The 25,485-nt window shown below is 34.7% G+C and overlaps 2 protein-coding genes across 2 annotated transcripts in view; one reads left to right on the plus strand and one right to left on the minus strand.

Moving 5' to 3' along the window:
- Positions 1-809: 809 nt before the first annotated feature.
- The window catches only part of beat-IIb (beaten path IIb), a 280,833-nt gene continuing 256,157 nt past the window's right edge, over positions 810-25,485 (plus strand). Inside the window, exon 1 of the mRNA XM_075314342.1 lies at positions 810-1,920. Coding sequence (XP_075170457.1) covers positions 1,200-1,920 — 721 coding nt within the window. The 5' untranslated portion in view covers positions 810-1,199. The remainder of the gene's footprint in view (positions 1,921-25,485) is intronic.
- On the minus strand, positions 8,291-13,054 carry LOC142242806 (uncharacterized). The gene is made up of 2 exons (XM_075314337.1): positions 12,842-13,054; positions 8,291-9,052 (listed from the first exon to the last, which is right to left on the minus strand). Exons 1-2 carry the CDS (start codon positions 12,894-12,896, stop codon positions 8,343-8,345), a joined length of 765 nt encoding a protein of 254 aa, XP_075170452.1. The 5' UTR covers positions 12,897-13,054; the 3' UTR covers positions 8,291-8,342.

Genomic DNA, 25,485 nt, shown 5'->3' on the forward strand with positions numbered 1-25,485 from the left:
CCAAACGCAAATCATCGATTTGAATGTATTTGGCTGGGTTTGTTTTTGAGCGTGCTTCCTCTATCTTCATTCGTTTTGTTTGTTATTGTTGCAGTCTATAGGGCTTTGCCCAAATAAATTTGACAGGCATACTTTTCCTCTGTTGGTTAAGCTACACTTGTAGTTTAGTCAATGCATGGCTTTAAGCTGAGATCAAAAACAACAATAACGATTGAAGAGAAGCCAACAATAACAAACAAAAATTTTATTTGTATAGAAAATTTTGTCAAAATTTTATGTATATAGAAATTGTTTTCCAATTTTTATTTCTATATCAAAAATTTATTTCTATAAAGAAAATTTTGTCAAAATTTTATTTCTAAAGAAAATTTTGTTAAAAATTTTATTTCTGTAGAAAATTTTGTTAAAATTTTACTTCTCTATAGAAAACATACAGTAGTCCATTCTTACTATTTTTTGTTTCCTTTAGTTTATATTGAACTTGCGTTTAGTTCATAAAATGTTTGAGTCATACGTTAAAAACGTAAGATTTCATTAAGCTGTAGAAAATTTCGATAAAATTAGTAAAATCTAACAACAAACAAATCTTTTTTTTTAGAATAAAAATAAATTAACTTGATCTCTATTTTATCTACGGATGTTTTTTCTGTGTAGTCATCGACATTTGTGTAGGGTATAATACAGTCAACACCTTCTAATTTTCGCCTTTCTTTACCGGTTTCCTCATTGTTTTGTGCTCTAAAATTAAACACCTCTCCATAAATGGCATTATTCTTGTTTTTCAGTTTCTTTTGCGGAATGATGAATGCCATATACGTATACGATTTTCTTCACTCAATTAGTGTCAAGTAGTCATCCATCACATCACACCGAGCAGCAATTATTTTATTATGCAACTTGAAGGACAGCTCGAGAAAAAAAATCAGCAGACGTGATATGTGTGGATTCGTTTTAAAGAAAAATATAAAATACAACTAAAAATACATAGAGAGTGTGGAACCACAACAAAGAGTGAAAATTTAAAAATAAATAAAACCGAAACACATGAAATATTCTATGCAAATTTTAAAGTGTCACTAAAGTAGACATAAACATAGACCAACTCAACCTTACCATTACCGACTTCATTAGACTTTGCTGGCATCATCATTATCACATGCGAATAATACCGAACAGAGAAAACAAATAAAAAGTGCAACATGTTGTTCGCGTTTAACACTCTTAAAACTTACAATAATAACCAAAACATCAGCAGTAGTAATAACAACAACAGCAATATCGATACCATGGTCGTTGAGTGTGACAACAACAGCAATTACACAGGCATTTCTTGTAATAATAGCTCTAGCAGTAGTAGTGGGTGTATGTCAGACTCCAGCTGTTTGAAGTCCATTGCCTGCCCGAGTTCTTCCATTTCAGCCATAGGCTGTTGTTGTTGTCTTCACTGTCGTCATTCAAATTGTTCTTCTAGTCTAATGTTGCCATCAAAAGCTATCACCTCCGACTCGCCGACACCCTGTCCTTTACTCCATATGTCGGCGTTGTCGTCGTCGTCCAGCCAGGACATCTCTAATTATATGCAAAGTGCAAATTGTAGAAATACATGCATCACAATCTCCAACAACACCATCACATCATCATCAGCCACAATGGCATCAGCCATGGATTCAACATTAGAGCCCGATGCTGATGCTGATGATGATACAACAAGCAGATGCAACAATACCAGTGTTTATAATGTCGCCAACACAATATGTAACAATAGAAGAGAGCTAAACATGGGTTTGACAGGCAACGGAAGTGGTTCTTCGACCAATACATGCAACAGTTTCCCATGGATGACATTTTCTCACATCAGCAACAACACTTTAACTGGTCTCTTCAAGTTAGCCATTATATTGATATTCTTGGCAATGTGCGGTAAGTGTTAATTAATTTTATTCTTTAATGTATGTTTTTTTTGCAATTGAATTTTGTAAATGACGGTGAAGTTTAAATGATAGATAAAATTAAAAATATAAAAATTATACAAATTCTTAAGGCTAAACTGAGTGGATACTCTTACCCCAGAAAACAAGGGATATTTGTACGTCAACCCTCAAACCGCTTAATTAAATCCAATGTATTGCACAAGGTAGCTGGCACGAAGTGTTTCCAACTGAAACCAGCACAATTATTTGTGTGGATATATATTTTATTGAATCAAAAGTATCTAAGTTTTAGATGCCGAATTGGAGGCTATAATCGAAGAGTTATCGTGTCAAAGTCTTCCCAAAATCGTTCAAAAATACTCGTCAAGACATAGCCATCGATTTCAAATTTCATATTTTTGAGGAATATTTTTCGTTAAATTCCCAGCAAAAAAAGCATGGCCAAAAAATTAGTGAAAAAGTTCTTTTTGAGATCCAGAAGTGGTGCGAAATTGAAGCAGAATCGATTAATTTAACATGGGCTTCTCATAGTACGAATGTCCACCATTTAAATGAATTTGCATCACTTCTTAAGATGTGGTCCGAATTCAGTGTTTTGGATGTAAATTACAACAAATTGTGTGATATTTTGATAAATAAATATTTTTTTATATTTTTTTCATGATTTTTAATGCATTCAGACAAGCGTTAGTCTGAAATGTTTGACCTCGAATATTTCCAAAAATAGCATCTCGTTTCGACACAATTTTAATATCTGGCACCATTTTATTAATACTTACTCTTGAAACAAATGGGTTAAAATTAACCATTAAAAATATGAAAAAAACGAGTTTTAAAAAATTGAATAACAAGAACTTCCTGTGTAGTGAAGGTTAAAGGTTAAAGTGGCAGTTCGATTAAGATTCAGGCTCACTTAGACTATTCAGTCCATTGTGATAATGATGTGTAGTGAAAATAAAGGAAATTTGTGGACGCGCTTTTAAGGTTGTGTCTTTAGGAAAACTTCCATATCCTTCACAGAATATATTGATCCTTCTGAAAAAAATTCAAAAGGATTTGAACTCTTTTAAAGAGTAGGGCCAGGAGAGATACACTTACTAGTACAAATTTGAAGTATTCCTTTTTCACACAATGACCAACGGACAACTTTCGTTTGTGTACAGAAATATGGTGAATATGCAGGAATGAAATGGCCCACCTTAACGAAATATAGTGGAAACTGTATTCTCTATTCAAGGAGTTAAACCAATCTCCACATCAATTCCAAGCGTGGTTTGTCTACGAGAGGAAAAATTATCCCCAACACACCGAAAAATTGAGCATCGCATTCCAACTACATACACGCAGAGAAGGAATATGATCACCTCAAACATGTTTCAAGAGCAAAATGTTATTTTTGTATGGTGACCATGTAACATGTTTGCCACTAAAATGTTATTTTCTCGTCAAATATAACCTGCTTGCCGAAACCAGATACATGATTTCCGAGAAAATAACATGGTTGCGAAAACCATGTTACCCACCCAAAAATAACATTTTGCTCTTAAAACATGTTTGAGGTGATCATATTCCTTCTCTGGATGTACAAATAATCTATTTAATTATGTCAAAAATGCTATTTGTATAGAAAATTTTCTTAAAATTTTATTTCTATAGAAAATTTTCTCAAAATTTTATTTCTATAGAAAATTTTGTAAATTTTTTTTCTATAGAAAATTTTATCACAATTTTATATTAATAGAAATTGTTGTGAAAAATTTTATTTCTATAGAAAATTTTGTGAATATTTTATTTCTATTAAAAATGTTGTCAACATTTTATTTCTATTAAAATGTTGTCAAAATTTTATTTGTATAGAAAATGTTGACAAAATTTTATTACTTAGAAAATTTTGTCAAAATTTTATTTCTATAGAAAAATTTGTCCAAATTTTATTTCTATAGAAAATGTTGTCAAAACTTTATTTCTATTAAAAATTTTTTCAAAATTTTATTTCTATAGAAAATTTTGTCAAAATTTTATTTCTATGGAAAATGTTGTCAAAATTTTATTTCTATTAAAAATTTTGCCAAAATTTTATTTCTATAGAAAATTTTGTAAAAATTTATTTCTATAGAAAATTTTGTCAAAATCTAATTTTTCACAACTGTCCAAAAAGCTCGATTAATAATTGTAAAAAATTAGATATAATGCATTTGGACGTTAATTGCCTGTTTCGGTATCAGGCTGACATGAAAAATTTTGTCAAAATTTTATTTCTATAGAAATTTTTTTTCAAAATTTTATTTCTATAGAAATTTTTTTTTTCAAAATTTTAATTCTATAGTAATTTTTTCTATAGTAAAAAATTTTCTATAGTAAAATCTTATGAAAATTTTATTTCTATTAAAAATGTTTTCAAAATTTTATTTGTATAGAAAATTTTGTCAAAATTATATTTCTGTAGAAAATTTTGTGAAAATTTTATTTCTGTAGAAAATTTTGTCAAAATTTTATTTCTGTAGAAAATTTTGTCAAAATTTTATTTCTATAGAAAATTTTGTCAAAATTTTATTTCTATAGAAAATGTTTTCAAAATTTTATTTCTATTAAAAATGTTGTCAAAATTTTATTTCTATAGAAAATTTTGTCACAATTTTATTTCTGTAGAAAATTTTGTCAACATTTTATTTCTATTGAAAATTTTGTCAAAATTTTATTTCTGTAGAAAATTTTGTCAAAATTTTATTTCTATAGAAAATTTTGTCAAAATTTTACTTTTATAGAAAATTTTGTCGAGATGTTATTTCTATACAAAATTATGTCAAAATTTTACTTATGTAGAAAATTTTTTCAAAGTTTTATTTCTATAGAAAATTTTGTCAAAACTGTCAAAATATTATTTCTATAGAAATGATTGTCAAAATTTTATTTTTATAGAAAATTTTGTCAACATTTTATTTTTAGAACATTTTGTCAAGATTTTATATCTATAGAAAATGTTGTCAAAATTTTATTTCTATAGAAAATTTTGTAAAACTTTATTTCTATAGAAAATTTAAGACCGGTATGGATCAAATTTTGCATGGTTGTTAGATACCATATACTAACACCACGTACCAACTTTTGCTCCTCCAAGTGCTCCGGAGGTCAAATCTGGGGATCGGTTTAAATGGGGGTTATATATAATTATGGACCGATTGGATCAATTCCTGCATGGTTGTTAGAGACCATATACTACCACCGCGTACCAAATTTCAACCGAATCGGACGAATTTTGCTCACCCATGAAGCTCTGGAGGTCAAACGTGGGGATCGGTTTATATGGGGGATCGGTTTATATGGCAAGCCTAATCGGGGGCTATATATAATTATGGACCGATGTGGACTAATTTTTGCGTAGTTGTTAGAAGCCACATACTTACACCATGTACCAAATTTTTTCCGGATGAAATTTGCATCTCTTAGAGGCTCCGCAAGCCAAATCGAGGGATCGGTTTATATGGGAGCTATACATAATTATGGACCGATATCGACCAAATTTTGCATGATTGTTGCAGACAATATACTAACACCATGTACCAAATTTCTACAGGATTGGATGAATTTTGCTCCTCCAAGATGCACCGCAAGCCAAATCTGAGCGTCGGTTTATATGGGGGCTGTACGTAAAAGTGGTTCGACATGGCCCAATTGCAATAACATCCGACCTACCTCAATAACAACTACTTGTGCCAAGTTTCAAGTTGAGTTCTTGTTTCGTTCGGAAGTTAACGTGATTTCAACAGACGGACGGACATGCTTAAATCGATTCAGAATTTCACCACGACCCAGAATATATATATTTTATGGGGTCTTAGAGCAGTATTTCGATGTGTTACAAACGGAATGACAAAGTTAATATACCCCCCTTCCTTAGTGCCGTACGATTCAAGATGGGCGCGTGATTGGTAGCGAGAGGTAAAAGTTCGAAAACAGACATGCGATTATAAAATGTAAAGCCTGACCTATAAATTATCTACTGAGGCTTAAAAGCAAAGACAATAAACTTTAGGAAGATAGGAAATTGGCTTGCGTCATACTAAATGTTGCATTTACCATGTTACGTAGTTCCATAAACGTTCGATAAACGAATAGTATGAAACTAGCACCGTAAATTGGGAGCCACCGTGGTGAAATGGTTAGCATGCCCGCCTTGCATACACAAGGTCGTGGTTTCGATTCCTGCTACGACCGAACACCAAAAAGTTTTTCATCGGTAGATTATCCCACCTCAGTAATGCTGGTGATATTTCTGAGGGTTCTCTAAGTGGTTTCACTGGAATGTGGAACGCCGTTCGGCTTAACATGGAATCGGGCAGCACTCAGTGATAAGAGAGAAGTTCACCACTGTGGTATCACAATGGACTGAGTAGTCTAAGTGAGCCTGATACATCGGGCTGTCACATAACCTAACCTAACCTAACACCGTAAATGGTTTGATCTCCTCAGTAGCCAATTTCCTATCTTCCTAAAGTTTATTGTCTTTACTTAAAACCATATAACCTATATCAGAGAAGAGACAAAATACCCTTTTAAGACGCTTTACAAATAAATATAAAGATTTTTCCCCCTTCTTTAATAGTATACACACATAGTTTCTTAATACAGAAAACCCTTTTAACAACTTCCCCTTTAAAGTTATATCTCAATCAAATCAGTTCTGGCGTTTTTTTTACACAAAAGGCAACACACTTTTAAATCTTTCAATCAAATTTCTATTGAGATTAATTTGAAGTATCCTGCATAGTAGCTAAACCTTCCATTAAATCAACGTGACGAGCAAAAACTGCGACTTAAACGAACTGCACTTGATGTTGCTATTGACAGTAGAAAAATGCAAAAACGTCAAAACAACTTCAATCAAAGATAAACTGCAAAAACAGAACAACAAAAAAAAAAAACAAAACGGATCAAAGAAATGTTTTTCAACAAAGTATCGTATAACATGAAAACATTGAAGCAACTCCTTTACCCTCCCACAATTTTTGCTATATCAACAAAACATCCAGACACGGATGAGCAACCAACTAACCAATGGTCATGGCAAATATGAGGAACAAAGCAAATCTTCCACCCACTACTATTCCGTCAACTTTGATATAAATGGAGAAAGCAGCAAATATGGGACAAAGAAGGAATTCTTAAAGTACGAAAGCATAAAACGTAGAAAACTATAGGAAATTTTGATAAATGTTGGACCCATTTTGGATATTGTATAGATGAATTTTATGTAGTAGACGAAATCTAAAAATTGATCTTGAAGAAAAGGGCTTATCCAAATTAGATGACAATTTTCGAAATATACAATGAAAGAAGCATTTTTTTGTCAAGTAAAATTATTAGGATCTGGAGAAAGGAGTACTTCCCCCATGATCAGGGCAGCCAATTTTGCCGATTTATCGGCATTTTGACGATTTTTTACTCACAAAAGGGACAATTCCGATTTTTTTCCCGATTTTAACGATATTAACTACGTTCTTCAGGCATATAGTTTAGGGAGTTAAAGTTTTTACATTTTGAACAAAATTTTTTAAAATATTCAAATAAATTTGAACAATTTTGGGAAAAATTCGGAGACAAAACGTGAAGTACTTTGGCTATTCGAGTTTTGTCAAAATTCGGACAAATAATCATGATTCTTCCAAACTCCACAGCAAACGTAGACATTTTTAAGCAAAATAACTCAAGTTGTTTTAATATCTAAATTGATAATGATTTACTCAGAATGTGCAATAGATACTTTTACTAATTATGATAAAATTCTAGTAAAGTATAAAAAAGAACGACATATAGACATATCTATCGGAAACACCATAAAAAATCACTTGTTTTTGGAAACAGGACTTTTTCTTTAGTTTCAAAATATTTAATTTTTAAATAAAAATGTTACTCAATTAATAACAATATTTTAGAAAAATAGATTTGTTATACAAAAATTAGGAAATATTTTTGTTAAACCAGAAAATGATTTTTTCTGGTCCGTCCGCCCGTCCGTCCATGTATTTGTTGTTCGCAGGATTCCGGTCGCACTTATTAACCGATTTTGATAAAATTTGGTATGTGGCGTTTTTTCTTTTGTACGAGGACGAACGCTATTGAATTTGGAAAAAAAACTGATCAAACTTAGTATAGCTCCCATGTATATGTATCGCCCGATTTCGATAAATGGGTTCAGGTTGCGTTCATTTACTAACCGATCGGCGTCAAATTTGCCACAAAGTAACTTTAACCTTTAAGTGTGCCAAATTTCATCGAAATCGGTTCATAATTAGATATAGCTCTCAAAGGGTGGTCAAACTTTCAAGGGCCGATGTTGATTTTGAATCAAACACAAACTATTTAGGAAATTATTTTAATTTTATTTTATTATGATATATTTGTATTACTCAATTATGTGTGGAACAAAATATCGGCCAAATGGGCGCCGCGACCTTGGTGGCACACCTTCATCCGTTGGTCCAAATGTTCGATGACGCTGAGGTATAATGGAGTTTCTATTCCGTTAATATGGCGAATTATCTCACCCTTTAGCTCTTGAATTGTTGCTGGCTTATCGACGTACACCTTTTCTTTCAAATAACCCCAAAGAAAAAAGTCCAACGGTGTCAAATCACATGATCTTGGCGGCCAATTGACATCGTCATTACGTGAGATAACACGGCCATTGAATTTGTTGTGCAAAAGAGCCATTGTTTCGTTAGCTGTGTGGCAAGTGATACCGTCCTGCTGAAACCACATATCGTCCACATCCATATCTTCCAATTCGGGCCATAAAAAGTTCGTTATCATCTCACGATAGCGAACACCATTCACAGTAACTGCCTGACCGGCCTCATTTTGGAAAAAATACGGCCCGATGATGCCGCCAGCCCATAAACCGCACCAAACAGTCACTCTTTGTGGGTGCATTGGTTTTTCGATATTCACTCTTGGATTCTCATTCGCCCGAATGCGGCAATTCTGTTTATTGACGAATCCACTGAGGTGCAAATGTGCCTCATCACTGAAGATGATTTTCTTCGAAAATTGATCATCCACTGTTGCCATTTCTTGGAACCATTCTGCCCATTCACGACGTCCATGGTTCAAATTGAGTAAGTCTGAAATAGAGAAATGTCAAATAAAATTCGGAAAAAAAACTTGGCGTTTAGGTGTTGTTCACATTCAACATCGGCCCTTACAATTTAACCACCCTTTATATGTATCGCCTGATTCTCCCAAATTTGGCCATAAGTCCCTTATTTATCAACCGATCTGACTCAAAGTTGGCCAAATATAATTTTCTATAGTACTTACTGTATGTGCAAAAAATCATCGAAATCGGTTCAGATTTAGCTATAGCTCCCGATTTTCAGAAATTTGGCCATAAAACCCTTATTTATCAACCGATCTTACTCAAATTTGGCTTACTATAATGTTCTATCGTACTGACTATATGTGCATCCAAATCGGTTCAGATTTGGATATAGCTCCCATATCTATATATCGCCCGTTTTTGAAAAAAATTACCCCCTATAACTTTATTTCTGACCATAATAGCCTTATTTAGTACTCGATCTTACTCTAATTTAGCACAAGGTAACCTTCTGTGGTATCAACCAAATCTGGGAAATAACATCGAAATCGGTTCAGGGAGCCACCGTGGTGCAATGGTTAGCATGACCGCCTTGCATACACAAGGTCGTGGGTTCGATTCCTGCTTCGACCGAACGCCAAACAATTTTCAGCGGTGGATTATCCCACCTCAGTAATGCTGGTGACATTTCTAAGGGTTTCAAAGCTTCTCTAAGTGGTTTCACTGCAATGTGGAACGCCGTTCGGACTCGGCTATAAAAAGGAGGTCCCTTGTCATTGAGCTTAACATTGAATCGGGCAGCACTCAGTGATAGTAGAGAAGTTCACCAATGCGGTATCACAATGGACTGAATAGTCTAAGTGAGCTTGATACATCGGGCTGCCACCTAACCTAAGAGGCTCCCTCTTTGTGAAGCAAATTTCATCCGATCCGGTTGAAATTTGGTAAGTGGTGTGAGTATTTGGTCTCTAACAATCATGCAAAAATTGGTCTATATCGGTCCATAATTATATATAGCACCCATATAAAACGGTCCCCAGATTTGACCTTCGGAGCCTTTTGGAGAAGCAAAATTCATCCGATCCGGTTAAAATTTGGTACATGGTGTTAGTATATGGTCTCTAAGAACAATGCAACATTTGGACCATATCGGTCCATAATTATATATAGTCCCCATATAAACCGATCCCTAAATTTAACCTAAGAGGCTCCCTCTTAGTGAAGCAAATTTCATCCGATCCGGTTGAAACTTGGTAATTGGTGTTAGTATATGGTCTCCAACAACCATGCAAAAATTGGTCCATATCGGTCCATAATTATATAAAGCCCCCATTATATATACCACGTATGGACTAACTTACAACTTAGAAGACGATGTTAAGAAGTTTTAAGATACCTTTCCATCGCTAAGTATTACCACAACCCAAGTAATTCGATTGTGGATGACAGTCTTTCGTAGAAGTATCTACGGAATCCTTTGTGGAGGGTACCTAAGATTCGGCCTGGCCGAACTTAGGGCCGTATATACTTGTTTTGTTTCGAGTTCTCTGTTAATTTAGATTTTCCAAATTGCCAAATCATTACAAGAAAGGCTGATGAAAGTTTCGCAGGCCTGGGTGATTCTGTCAATAGGGTTTGTTTCTAACTATTGCCTCAAAATGTCGTCAAATCAATTGGTGAATATCTAGGATCTAGTTAAACATATTTTCAAAGAGTGACATTTACCGGTCATTTCGTGTTTATACGATTTCCGTCTATATAAAGTATATATATATTCTTGATCAGGGAGAAATTCTAAGACGATATAACCATGTCCGTCTGTCCGTCTGTCTGTCGTAATCACGCTACAGTCTTCAATAATGAAGCAATCGTGCTGAAATTGAGCACAGACTCGTCTTTTGTCTGCAGGCAGGTCAAGTTCGAAGATGGGCTATATCGGTCCAGGTTTTGATATAGTCCCCATATAAAACGACCTCCCGATTTAGGGTCTTGGTCTTATAGAAATCGTAGTTTTTATCCAATGTGCCTGAAATTTGAAATCTAGAGGTATATTTGCCTGAAATTGGAAATCTAGAGTTTAGAACCAAAAAGAGGTGTTCCGAAAATGGTGAGTATCAGTCCATGTTTTGGTTTAGCCCCCAAGACCGATTTCCCGATTTTACTTCTTGGGCTTCTAGAATCCGAAGTTTTTATCCAATTTACCTGAAATTGGAAATCTAGATGTATTGTAGGACCACAAATACGTGTGCCAAAAATGTGAGTATCGGTCCATATTTTGGTATAGCCCCCATATAGACCGATCTCCCGATTTTACTTCTTGGGCTTATAGAAACCGCAGTTTTTATTCAATTTACCTAAAATTGGAAATCTAGAGGTATTGTAGGACCACAAATACGTGTGCCAAAAATTGTGAGTATCGGTCCATGTTTTGGTATGGTCCCCATATGAAACGATCTTCCGATTTGGGGTCTTGGGCTTATAGAAACCGTAGTTTTTATCCAATTTGTCTGAAATTGGATACCTAGAAGTATTTTCGGGCCATGAAGAGGGGTCCCGAAAACGGTGATTATCGGTCCATATTTTAGTATAGCCCCCATAAGAACGATCTCACGATTTAACTCCTTGGGTTTCTAGAAACCGTAGTTTTTATCCGATTTGCCTGAAATTGTAAATATTCTGGTATTTTAGGCTCACAAAAACGTGTATCGGATTAAGTTTTTATCGGCCCATTTGGTAATGCCTCCATATAGACCGACTTCACTTCTTGAGGGTGTAGAAGGCGCACTGATCATGAAAATTGCTTGAAACTCAATGTAAAATTTTCAGATTTTACTTCTCGGGTGAAAATCTACACATTTAAGATTTCAAGTCAAGACGTTATTTTATAATTTTCTTGCACACTTACAAGAAATGTTAATGATTCCTCTAGGTTAGGATAGGTTAGGTTAGGTTAGGTGGCAGCCCGATGTATCAGGCTCACTTAGACTATTCAGTTCATTGTGATACCACATTGGTGAACTTCTCTCTTATCACTGAGTGCTGCCCGATTCCATGTTAAGCTCAATGACAAGGGACCTCCTTTTTATAGCCGAGTCCGAACGTTGTTCCACATTGCAGTGAAACCACTTAGAGAAGTTTTCAAACCCTCAGAAATGTCACCAGCATTACTGAGGTGGGATAATCCACCGCTGAAAAACTTTTTGGTGTTCGGTCGAAGCAGGAATCGAACCCACGACCTTGTGTATGCAAGACGGGCATGCTAACCATTGTACCACGGTGGCTTCCCAAATGACAATGATTCCTCTAAAACTCAAACAAAAATGGTTCTTATAAATCCAGAATCTGATATAGTCCTCATAGCTGAAATCTTTAAATTTGTCTTCGGGAAGTGTCCTCAAGACCTCCTGAAATTTCAAAGGAAACCCTAATATTTGGTTCATGGTGGTGGGTATTTAAGATTCGGCGCGGCCGAACTTACTGCTGTATATACTTGTTTTATAATTTTCTTGCACACTTACAAGAAATGTTAATGATTCCTATAATAATCAAACAAAAATGGTTCTTATAAATCCAGAATCTGATATAGTGTTCATAGGTAAAATCTTTAAATGTATCTTCGGGAAGTGTACTGGTTGCACTGCTCTGCTTGATCTGTCCTCAAACCCCATTAGATTTCAGAGGAAACCCTAATATTTGATTCATGGTGGTGGGTATTTAAGATTCGGCCCGGCCGAACTTACTGCTGTATATACTTGTTTGTTTTATATTACCCATCTAAGCAAATAGCAATATGTTCCCTTTGTGTTAGAGGTACCTGAAGGAGTGGGCCAATCGGAACCAAACTGTGCCATTTTTCGCCTTCCTAACATATCATGTCTTCTGTCTTCGTTATATGGAATCGAAGCACTGTGCTTAAGTCCGTAGCCCAATTATATTGTAACAAGCAGGGACCTGAGTCGTAAGTGTTACATTCACAAACTACTCCTGAGTTTTCTTCACTACAATATTTGAAAGTTTACTCTATACTGCGGTTGGCCAATACGTTTTTCTACGTGCGCCTAAAAATTAAGTTTAACATCTTCTAAGCAAATTTAAGTAATATAGTGTCTGAATCTTGATAATCTGTAAAACACTCTGTCGCATACTAATTAGCAGACATGTTACTATTATTCTGCGGTTAATGTTTTGCATCAATGTCAATGAGAAAAGTCAATGAATCATAGAGCACATTAGTAATGGTGAATGATGATATATTGCTAATGCTTGATCTTGGACGCATCTAATTTCCCCATTGTCTTTGTTCCACAAAAAAAAAAAAAAAAAAAAAAAAAAAAAAAAAACACTAACACAAAACTCATATGTCATCAAAATATCACATTATGGATACTTAAGTCATGTGAAAATATTTGCCTTTTTTGTGTGGAGCTTATATTTATGATGTTATTCCATATGCTATACCACAATGGACTATTCCTATATTCCCATATGGTTTTTGTACTAATGTTTGACTCGGGTTTATCGAATTTTGCGTCCGTCCGTTAGTCCGTCCATCGTCTGTCTAGCAAATATTAAATTTCATTATTTATCATCGTTAGCAAATAGCAACTTGTTGTGTGTCGACACACACACACATATATACGCATGTTTTATATTTCATTAGAACGTCCTTGAGGATTGAAAACGAAGGATTCTCTACACTCATTTCGATAAAAATATACTTAATTGAGGTTTATTAAGTTTGCTGTAATATAGTGAAATAATTATGGCTATATGGAGGGTTATTAAATACCAATCGAAATGTTTATGTAGGTTAGGTTAGGTTAGGTGGCAGCCCGATGTATCAGGCTCACTTAGACTATTCAGTCCATTGTGATACCACATTGGTGAACTTCTCTCTTATCACTGAGTGCTGCCCGATTCCATGTTAAGCTCAATGACAAGGGACCTCCTTTTTATAGCCGAGTCCGAACGGCGTTCCACATTGCAGTGAAACCACTTAGAGAAGCTTTGAAACCCTCAGAAATGTCACCAGCATTACTGAGGTGGGATAATCCATCGCTGAAAAACTTTTTGGTGTTCGGTCGAAGCAGGACTCGAACCCATGACCTTGTGTATGCAAGGCGGGCATGCTAACCATTGCACCACAGTGGCTCCCAAATGTTTATGTAGAAAATAAAGATAATTTAAAGGTGAGCAGCTGTCGGCAAAACAATACTCATATTTATACCCTAAACCACATAGTGGTCAGGGTATAATAAGTTTGATCGGCCAAAAAATGTGCCTACCGGAAATATTGATTTTAGACCCCATAAAATATATACCGATCGACTCAGAATCACCTACTGAGTCGATCTAGCGCTTGGTGTCCGTCCGTCCGTCCGTCTGTCCATAAATTTGTTGTTCACAGGATTCCGGTCGCAATTATTAACCGATTTTGATGAAATTTTGTACAGCGAGTTTTTTGGGCACAAGGACGAACGCTATTGAATTTGGAAGAAATCGGATCAAATTTAGATATAACTCCCATATATATGTATCGCCCGATTTCGACAAATGGGGTCACGTTGCTTTTTTTTCAAACGGATCGTCACCAAATTTGGCAAAAGATAATCTTTTCCATCGCCCTTTAAGTCTGCAACATTTCATCCAAATCGGTTCAGATTTAGATATAGCTCTCATATATATGTATCGCCCGATTTTCCCAAATTTGGCCACAAAACCTTTATTTATCAATCGATCTTACTCAAAGTTGGTTAAATATAATATTCTATAGCACTAACTATATGTGCAAAAAATCATCGAAATCGGTTCAGATTTAGCTATAGCTCCCATATATATGTACCGCCCGATTTTTCTAAATTTGGCCATAAAACCCTTATTTATCAACCGATGTTACTCAAATTTGGGTAAATGTAGTTTTCTATAGCACTAACTATATGTGCAAAAAATCATCGAAGTCGGTTCAGATTTAGATATAGCTCCCATATATATGTATAGCCCGATTTTCCCAAATTTGGTCATAGAACCCTTATTTATTAACCGATCTTACTAAAAATTGGCTAGAGCCAGTCCTCTATAGTACTAACCATATGTGAAAAATTTCATCGAAATCGGTTCAAATTTAGATATAGCTCCCATATATGTATCGCCCGATTTTGAAAAATTCGCCCTTATAACCTTATGTTTGACCATACAGGCCTCATTTCGTAACTGATCTTACTCAAATCTTGCACAAGGTAACCTTTTGTGGTATTAATCAAACCCGCAAAATATTATGCAAATTGGTTCAGATTTAGATATAGCTTCCATATATATGCATCGCTCGATTTTCCCAAATATGGCCATAGTACTCTTATTTATTAACCAATGTTACTCAAATTTCAGATTTTGATGTACTAGCCGATCGTACTTATACGTAGCTCTTCCATGAGAATATTGCTCGATTTTTACAAATTTGTATTTATTACCCACACTAATTTAACGATTTTCTCTTTTTTAATAATGGACTCAATATTAGTAGCATACTAACTCCGTAGGTGCAATATCAACACAGCCAGTGTTGCTAGAAGTAGGGGAAATTCCTTATATGTAGGGTTTTTCTAATATTTAGCGTCTTGTAGGGACGTAGCGCCACAATGTAGGACATTTTCACTCAACACAATTTGTAATAATTTTTACATTTTGGTGGCTCTAGAGGAGGAAATTAGAAGCCGGCAAGGCTTGATCTTTAACAATGTGTGGTAAACTTTAATCCTGTAGAAAATGTTGTCAACATTTTATTTCTATAAAACATTTTGTCAAAATTGTATTTCTATAGAAATTTTTTTCAAAATATTATTTCTATAAAAAATTTTCTCAAAATTTTATTTCTGTGGAATTTTTTCTCAAAATTGTATTTCTATAGAAAAATTTCTCACATAAATTTGTTTATAGAAACTTTTTCCAAAATTTTATTTTTATAGAGATTTAACAAAAAAGATTACTAATTTGGGTAGAATTCTACCAACTGTGGCAACGGTGGTGGAAATACAAATTTATATTCTAAGTTATATACGTTGCATATTCATATTTTAAGATAATAAAGTACTTAGAACCACTTTTGTTTTGTAAATTTTTTTTAAATTTAGCGAAAAATATAGTAGGGAAAATTGTTTGGGATGTTTGGGAAAGTAGGGAACTTTTTTGTCCTTGTAGGGTAAACCGAACATTTTCCTTGGAAACATTGACTATGAGCTATAGTCAGATTGACACAAAGCACCCACAGACATGTACCCCTTAATTTTCTTAAATATGCAACTGCGGTTTATCTCCCAGATCTATATGTTACCCCACAAATGTTTATGATTACTAATTCTGTAATGGTGGTTTAGGGTATGATATAGTCGGCCCCGCCCGACTTTCTACTTTACTTACTTGTTTTTTTTTTTATCGAAATCATCACAGTTCGTTTATAAGAATTAATTTCGAATGAAATGAAATCATTGGGCCTTATATGCGAGGAAATAAAAGAATAAAAAAAAAAACTTTTTAGTCCATATAAAGGAATAATTGATGAGTGCAATATTATTTGGAATATATTATCAAGAGGCACCCATCTTGCGAGATTTAAGTACAACACACAAATCTTGTCCGAAATGCATCGCCCCGATTTTCGAATATATTTTATACCCTAAACCACTTAATATAAAAAAAACACGTGTCTACCAGAAATACTAAAATATATACCAATCGACTCAGAATCACCTCCTGAGTAGAGCTTGTCCTCCGACGTCGAAAGATTTCGGTCGCAATTATTAACCAATTTTGATGAAATTTGACACAATTTTTTTTTTGGCACAAAGACAAACGCTATTGAATTTGAAAAAATCGGATAAAATTTAGATATAGTCCCCATATATATGTATCGCCCAATTTAAAAAAAATGTGATCATATCACATTATTTTGATGGCATATGAGTTTTGTGTTAGTGCTTTTCTTTGTGGAACAAAGACAATGGGGAAATTAGATGCGTCCAAGATCATATTTACTTACCCTTTCAATATTCTTTAAATTTGCAATAAATCATTCAAATCGGTTCAGATCTACCCAGCAAAAAAATTTGGAAGTTCTTCCAAAAACAGAACTTTAAAAGCACTTCCAACAGATGTACTCCCAAAGATATTCTTTATTTCAACTACACAGGAAGTTCTTTTCATTCAATTATTTATAACTCGCTTTTTTCTTATTTTTAATGGCTAAATGTAATTTTTTTTTGTGTTTCAAAAAGTTTAAAAACAAATTAAGCTTTAATAAAATGGTACAAATTATTAAAATTTTGTCGAAAAAAAAATTCAAAATCCATTCAAGTAATATTGCGAATTTTTCAAAATATTTTAATTCAAACGTTTCGGACAAGCGTTAGAATGCATTAAAAATTATAAAAATTATTTATTTGTCAAAATATGACAACATTTTTTAATTCACATCCAAAACACTGAATTTGAATCACAGAGTAAGCACTTCTTGCAAATTCAGTGCAACGGCTGTTGAAATGGTGGACATCCATCCTATGACAAGCCCATGTTAAATTCATCGCTTCTGCGTCAATTTTGCACCACTTCCGGATCCAAAAAGAACATTTTCATTACTTTTTTGGCGACGCTCTTTTTGCTGGGTTCTTAACACCGTCTTCTTAATTGTAAGTTAGTCCATACGGGGTATATATTAAACAAAAAAGGTCGATTAAATACGTATATAATTCAGTTTGACAAAATTTTCTATAGAAATAACATTTTGACAAAATTTTCTATAGTAATAAATCTTTGACAAAATTTTCTATAGCAATAAAATTTGAACACAATTTTCTATAGAAATAAAGTTTGGACACAATTTTCTATAGAAATAAAATTTTGACAAAATTTTCTATAGCAACAAACTCTTGACAAAATTTTGTATAGTAATAAAATTTTTAAAAAAATTTCTATAGATATAAAATTTTGACAAAATTTTCTATAGAAATAAAATTTTGGTAGATTATTTTTGGGGATCGGCTATATATAACTATAGACCAACTATGGACCAATTTTGGCATGGTTGTTAGCGGCCATGTACTAGCGTAATGTACCAAATTTCACCACGTACCAAGTTTCAACCGTATCGGATAAATTTTGCTGCTCTAAGAGCTCCCGAGGTCAAATCTGGGGATCGGTTTAAATGGGGGTTATATATACTTAAGACCGGTATGGGCCAATTTTTGCATGGTTGTTAGACACCATATGCTAACACCACGTACCAAATTTCAACCGGATCGGGTGAATTTTGCTCTTCCAAAGGGGTCCGGAGGTCAAATCTGGGGAACGGTTTATATGGAGCCTACATATAATTATGGACCGATATCGACCAATTCCTGCATGGTTGTTAGAGACCATATACTAACACCACGTACCAAATTTCAACCAAATCGGACGAATTTTTCTCATCCATGAAGCTCCGGAGGTCAAATCTGGGGATCGGTTTATATGCGGACTATATATAATTATGGACCGATGTGGACCAATTTTTGCATGGTTGTTAGAGACCATATACTAACACCAGTACCAAATTGCAGCCGGATCGGATGAAACTTGCTTTTCTTAGAGGCTCCGCAAGCCAAATCGGGGGATCGGTTTATATGGGGGCTATATATAATTATTGGCCGATGTGGACCAATTTTTGCTTAGTTGTTAAAGACCATATACTAACACCAGTACCAAATTTCAGCCGGATCGGATGAAACTTGCTTTTCTTAGAGGCTCCGCAAGCCAAATCGGGGGATCGGTTTATATGGGGGCTATATATAATTATTGGCTGATGTGGACCAATTTTTGCTTAGTTGTTAGATACCATATATTTACAACATGTACCGAGTTTCAGCTGGATCGGATGATATTTGCTTCTCTTAGGGGCTCCGCAAGCCAAATCTGGGGATCGGCTATATGGGGGCTATATATAATTATGGACCGATGTGGACCAATTTGTGCTTGGTTGTTAGCGACCATATACTAATACCATGTGCCGTCCGTCCGTCTGTTGAAATCCCGCTTACTTCCGAACGAAACAAGCTATCGACTTGAAACTTGTCACATACCCTTCACCCACATCCTATGGTGAAGGGTATAACATAAAAAGAATATTTTCACTTTTTTTGGCGACGCTTTTATGTTTGCGGGATGTCTATTATATGGAAAAACTATAAATTCCATCAAAACTGCTTATTGAATAATGTATTGATTCCAATTATTAGACAATACTGGAATAGATAATCATCATATAGTTCGGGTTTAAAAAAAATCCAACGCGACACAAAAAATGAATAAAATAGAAACATTTTTGTTTGCAAATCATATCCCTCCAGTATATTGCCGTTGGCATAAACAATATACTAACGAAAAATACTAAAGCATTAAAGCACTTTCTGTAATCGTATTAAGTTTATTAAAATCACAAAACCACATGGGATTTTTTTAAACAACTAAAATTTCATTTTAACTGTGGGTTAAATATTTTCCAAAAAAAAAATGTATACAACTTAAATACCATAGGCAATATGTTTCAATTTCAATAAACCCCTTACGGATATAAGGCAACATGAGAGTTCTTTTAATATATGCACTCCCCGACTTCTATTCAACAAGAATGCAATAGTGTTACATGGGAAAAGGAAAATCCTACCGGAATAATAGAAATATAAATTTAATTTCATATATATTTGCTCCCTTTTAGTTTATTTTGGGTTTATTTTTATAACATTGGGAAAATTCCTATTGTTTGTGTCCTTGTAGTTCCCCTATGTCCTATGGAGCTGTATACAATAGATGCAAACACTCTCCTATATTCACACACATAGTCATATAACATTCATATATGTATGTGTGGACTATACATGAGTGTATGTGTGTATGAATATGTTGGCTTAATTTTCATAATTTTTTCATATATTACAATACCGAAAACACCCTCTTCGCTAGTACTACTTCCCCTATGTCGTCGAGGTTAGTTCCGAGTCTAGAGATCCTGTGTTGGCCAAGCAATTCACTTAAATGTACTTTTGGTAAGTGCCACAACAAGCCGCACATTTCTGTGTTTTTTCTTTCTTCTACTTTTGTTTCTTTCGTTTTCTTCTGGTATTTGTCACGTCGCGCTGCATTTGATGCAGATAGGCTTAGGAGGGACTGTAAGAGAATTTTTGGTAAATCAGGGAAAGTGGTAGTATTATAACAAGTTTCCCATTCCGCAAATCCTGATTTTAATATTGAGCAATCGCACACAGAAAAAAGTAAAATGTTTCGTAACAAGAATTAATTACGTCGTGCGAAAATTAAACTAAATTATACTCCACATTTTGCTATTTCCACAAATCGTTGGAAAAACCAGGAAATTTTAATGCCCTAATGTAATTTTTAAATACAACTCACGAAATTAAAACGTCTCATAGAAGAAGAAATGAACCAAAAACAAGTATATACGGCCGTAAGTTCGGCCAGGCCGAACCTTATGTACCCTCCACCATGGATTGCGTAGAAACCAAACCTCTGCAACGAATACACAAGCGAATACTTCAAGCACACGCCACACAATTCGAGTAGTAACTTCAGTGTCCATTTCTCAAACGAGTGAAATAGAAACCTTGCACATTGTGAACCAAAACAAATAGAACCCAGTAAAGCAAGCAACCAACAATGTTTTGAAGTATTCGAATGTAATCGGAATTCCAAATGCATTCGTTTTATAATTTCCATTTCTGTGTAGATGAAGTTATTTCGTTTTCTCAACTATAATAGTATGCTACACACACATACACACCATTCCTATTTTGTTTATTGTTGGCACATACAATAAAAAGCACAGACCCGCTCACAGCCTGCATTCATTGACTTCTGCCAATCAACTGATCGACGATTGTGTTTGGCTTTTGTTTGATAGTTACTTCGTGTCTCATACGAAGTTTCGTCGTTGCTAATGCAAAGTATTCTATCTTCACTAAAAATGTTTTGATTTACTCGTATCGTGACGATTACTTCAAAACCAAAATATTGAAAAGAACTGTAAAACGATTCCTTTTGAATGTTATGGCTCTGCAATGCTTGACACTGTAATCGCTTTACAGTGGTTTTGTTTTATTCATTAATCGAAGTATTCGAAGTATTCGTGGAGTGTATTGCCTTCACTAGAACATCGATTACTTCGAATAGGCTTGTGCAGGCCTTTGGTAGAAACTTCTATGAAAGACTGTCATCCACAATCGAAATACTTGGGTTGTGGTATCTTAAAACTTCTTAACATCGTTTTCTAAATTGTGAGTTAGTCCATACGTGGTATATATTAGACAAAAAAGTTATGTATAGTTAAGCCTACAAATAATTACGAATCGATATGGACTTTTTGCACGGTACGTAGAGAGTCAGAATTGAAATATGGGGGTCGCTTATATGGGGGCTATATACAATTATGAACTTGATATGGACCAAGTCATATGATTGGAGGGATATATATAACTATAGACCGATATGGACCTAGTTAGGCATGGTTGTTAACGACCACATACTAGCACAATGTACCAACTTTCAACTGACTCGAATGAAATTTGCTACTCCAAGAGGCTCCAAAACTAAATCTCGAGATCGGTTTATATGGGGGCTATATATGATTATTTACTGACATAGACCACTTTTGGCATGGTTGTTAAATATCATATACGATCACCACATACCAAATTTCAAGCAGATCGGATGGATTTTGCTTCTCCAAAAGGCACCGGAGGTCAAATCTTGGGATCGGTTTATATTGGATATATATATAATTATGGGCTGATAGGAACCAATTCCTGCATGGTTGTTGGATACCATATACTAACATCACGTACCAAATTTCAACCAAATGGGAAGAATTTTGCTCTTCCAAGGGGCTCTGGAGGTCAAATCTGGGGATCGGTTTATATGGGGCCTATATATAATTATGGACCGATTTCGACCAAGTTTTGCATGGGAGTTTGAGGCCATATATTAACACCACGTACCAAATTTCAACTGAATCAGATGAATTTTGGTCTTCCAAGAGGCTCCGGAGGTCAAATCTGGTGATCGGTTTATATGGGGGCTATATATAATTAGGGACCGATGTCGACCAATTTTTGCACGGTTGTTAAAGACCATATACTAACATTATGTACCAAATTTCAGCCGGATCGGATGAAATTTGCTTCTCTTAGAAGCCTCGCAAGCCAAACCGGGGGATCGGTTTATATGGGGGCTATATATAATTATGAACCGATGTAAACCAATTTTTGCATGGTTGTTAGAGACCATATACTTAGACTATGTACCAAATTTCAGCCAAATCGGATGAAATTTGCTTCTCTTAGAGGCCTCGCAAGCCAAATCGGGGGATCGGTTTATATGGGGGCTATATATAATTATGGACCGATATGGACCAATTTTTGCAGGGTTGTTAGAGATCGTATACTAACACCATGTACCAAATTTCAGCCGAATCGGATGAAATTTGCTTCTCTTGGAGGCCTCGCAACCCAAATCGGGAGATCGGTTTATATGGGGGCTATATATAATTATGGACCGATGTGGACCAATTTTTGCATGGTTGTTAGAGACCATATACTAACACCATGTACCAAATTTCAGCCGGATCGGATGAAATTTGCTTCTCGTAGAGGCCTCGCAACCCAAATTTGGGGGTCCATTTATATGGCGGCTATACGTAAAAGTGGACCGATATGGCCCATTTGCAATACCGTCCGACCTACATCAATAGCAACTTCTTGTGCCAAGTTTCAAGTCGATAGCTTGTTTCATTCGGAAGTTAGCGTGATTTCAACAGACGGACGGACGGACGGACATGCTCAGATCGGATGAAGTTTGCTTCTCGTAGAGGCCTCGCATGCCAAATTTGGGGGTCCGTTTATATGGCGGCTATACGTAAAAGTGGACCGATATGGCCCATTTGCAATACCATCCGACCTACATCAATAACAACTACTTGTGCCAAGTTTCAAGTCGATAGCTTGTTTCGTTCGGAAGTTCGGAACGGATTTTCGGATTTTTACATCTAGACAGTCTAGTCCCTTATTGATTAGTTTATTTTTTATATAAGTTGGATCATGTGTTTCTAGACTAAAGAAGGCATTCTTTGATGCTGCCAACGTCCCAATGTTCAACTAACAGTGGGAACGAAAAAGTTTTTCAAATTGTAACTACTACTTCCGGATCATAAGTTTGTGATCACATTTTTGAAAGCTTTTTATCCACTGTGCATGATAGAAAAAAACTCTTTGAAATTGATTAATTTTCGTATATAACTTCCACTTGATTTGAAAGCTTGATTACCTAATCGAACCAATTTCCTAAATCTCACCTCGTTTTAGCGGTGCTTCGTTTTTAAGTTTTGTTCAAAGCAATGTCGTTGCTATGCAAATGTATCTAATTATGCAAATGGGAAAAATGTACTTCTCTGTCTTTGCTTTATTTTCTTCAAACGCATTCTGTTTTCCTGTAAGTATTTGAACTCTGCATTTTTTTCTTTTCATTTCATTTGGCCTTGCAATTGCAAGGACATTTCTTCTCCACGAGTATTTTTCATGTTTAAGGAAGTAGCTTTTGCTTTTGTAACCACCATAAAACGAATACGATGTTCAATAAAATAGATGGCGTTGCAAAATAAAAAAAGGACGCGAAGAAATTTCCTTCGTTATTACAGTTATTTTTATAATGGAAATTTTGTACAATTTGGAGAAAAAAATCTTATAAGGAAGAGGAGTTTTTTTTTTTTTGTATAAAATGTTGGTTGCCAAAATACTGATAATGCAAACCATAGATACAAATGTAAAATTAATATAAATATCTTTTTGAATTGCAAGCTATATTGATTTTATCGTTGTATGACATAGCTTTAGCAATAGTTTTTATATTTCTTCCATGCTTGGTAAAGATGGAAATACATTTCGGTTTAATGGCTAAAAATAAAGTGTGGTATACAGAATGCACAAAAGGTACGAATGGTAATAGCTAGTGGATAGAAATAGTAATATAATTATTCTTAATAAAAAAATATATTTCTTAGATCCAAAGGAATATTGTTTGCGAGAGTATGATTTCAAACATACAGTGGCTGTCTATAGCGCTACATGTCAATTTATTAACCTTTGAATTTTGTGCCATTGATAAAGATTAACAAGTATATATGGCCAAAAATTCGCCGGGACCGAATCATAAATACTAGGGCTGTCATTCGGGGTCGATTTTGAAAAATCCCGGGGTTCAAGATTTCAAAATATGGAATCCCGGGATTTTTTCGGGATCCCGAAATTTTCGGGATTCATTAAATATTTTAAGTAATAATAACCTACAGCGCCAAAAAATTGTTGGCATCAATTTTAAATTACTTCGATTTAAGTAAATATATCAAGGTACCCAAATTTTTGTGAGATAAACGCGATGGTTGATGAAATTGTGCTGATTAGTATACCTCATGTATAATAAATTCTTACTCAAGGTGTACTATAAATGTTTATTAACTCAATTTGTCGGGTATGAAATCTAACGGCCGTTTACACTGAGTGAAGACTCCAATTGATTAATAAACAATCAAATTGGAATTATTTTTTTCGCAATCCCGCAAAACGCCAGGACTCAAAATAAAAAGGCCGGGTCCAGGGATTTTTTGGGATCCCGTAAAAACCTGGGATTCAAAATAAAAACAAGTAAGGAAAGTCTAAAGTCGGGCGGGGCCGACTATATTATAGCCTGTACCACTTTGTAGATCTAAATTTTCGATACCATATCACATCCGTCAAATGTGTTGGGGGCTATATATAAAGGTTTGTCCCAAATACATACATTTAAATATCACTCGATCTGAACAGAATTTGATAGACTTCTACAAAATCTATAGACTCAAAATTTAAGTCGGCTAATGCACTAGGGTGGAACACAATGTTAGTAAAAAATATGGGAAACATTTAAATCTGAAGCAATTTTAAGGAAACTTCGCAAAAGTTTATTTATGATTTATCGCTCGATATATATGTATTAGAAGTTTTTTACAACTTTTCGACTAAGCAGTGACGATTTTACAAGGAAAATGTTCGTATTTTGACCATTTTTGTCGAAATTAGAAAAACATATATATGGGAGCTATATCTAAATCTGAACAGATTTCATCCAAATTTGGCACACCTAACTACGTTATAGTACTAATTGCTCTCTAGGTGCAAAATTTTAAGCAAATTAGGGTAAAACTCTGGCTTCCGGGGCCATATAAGTCCATATCGGGCGAAAGATATATATGGGAGCTATATCTAAATCTGAACCGATTTCTTCCAAAATCAATAGGGTTCTATTCTGACCCAAATTAGGAACATATGCCAAATTTGAAGGCGATTGGACTTAAATTGCGACCTAGACTTTGATCACAAAAATGTGTTCACA

This window comes from Haematobia irritans, chromosome 1 (genome assembly GCF_050003625.1).
Source record: "Haematobia irritans isolate KBUSLIRL chromosome 1, ASM5000362v1, whole genome shotgun sequence".
Taxonomy (NCBI): domain Eukaryota; kingdom Metazoa; phylum Arthropoda; class Insecta; order Diptera; family Muscidae; genus Haematobia; species Haematobia irritans.

What these genes read in the sequence shown, in the direction of transcription:
- LOC142242806 (XM_075314337.1), bottom strand. Translation starts at nt 12,896, where the DNA reads ATGTTAGGAAGGCGAAAAATGGCACAGTTTGGTTCCGATTGGCCCACT. An exon ending in CGATTGGCCCACTCCTTCAG is followed by an intron (nt 9,053 to 12,841) that starts GTACCTCTAACA and finishes TCTCTATTTCAG; the next exon opens with ACTTACTCAATTTGAACCAT.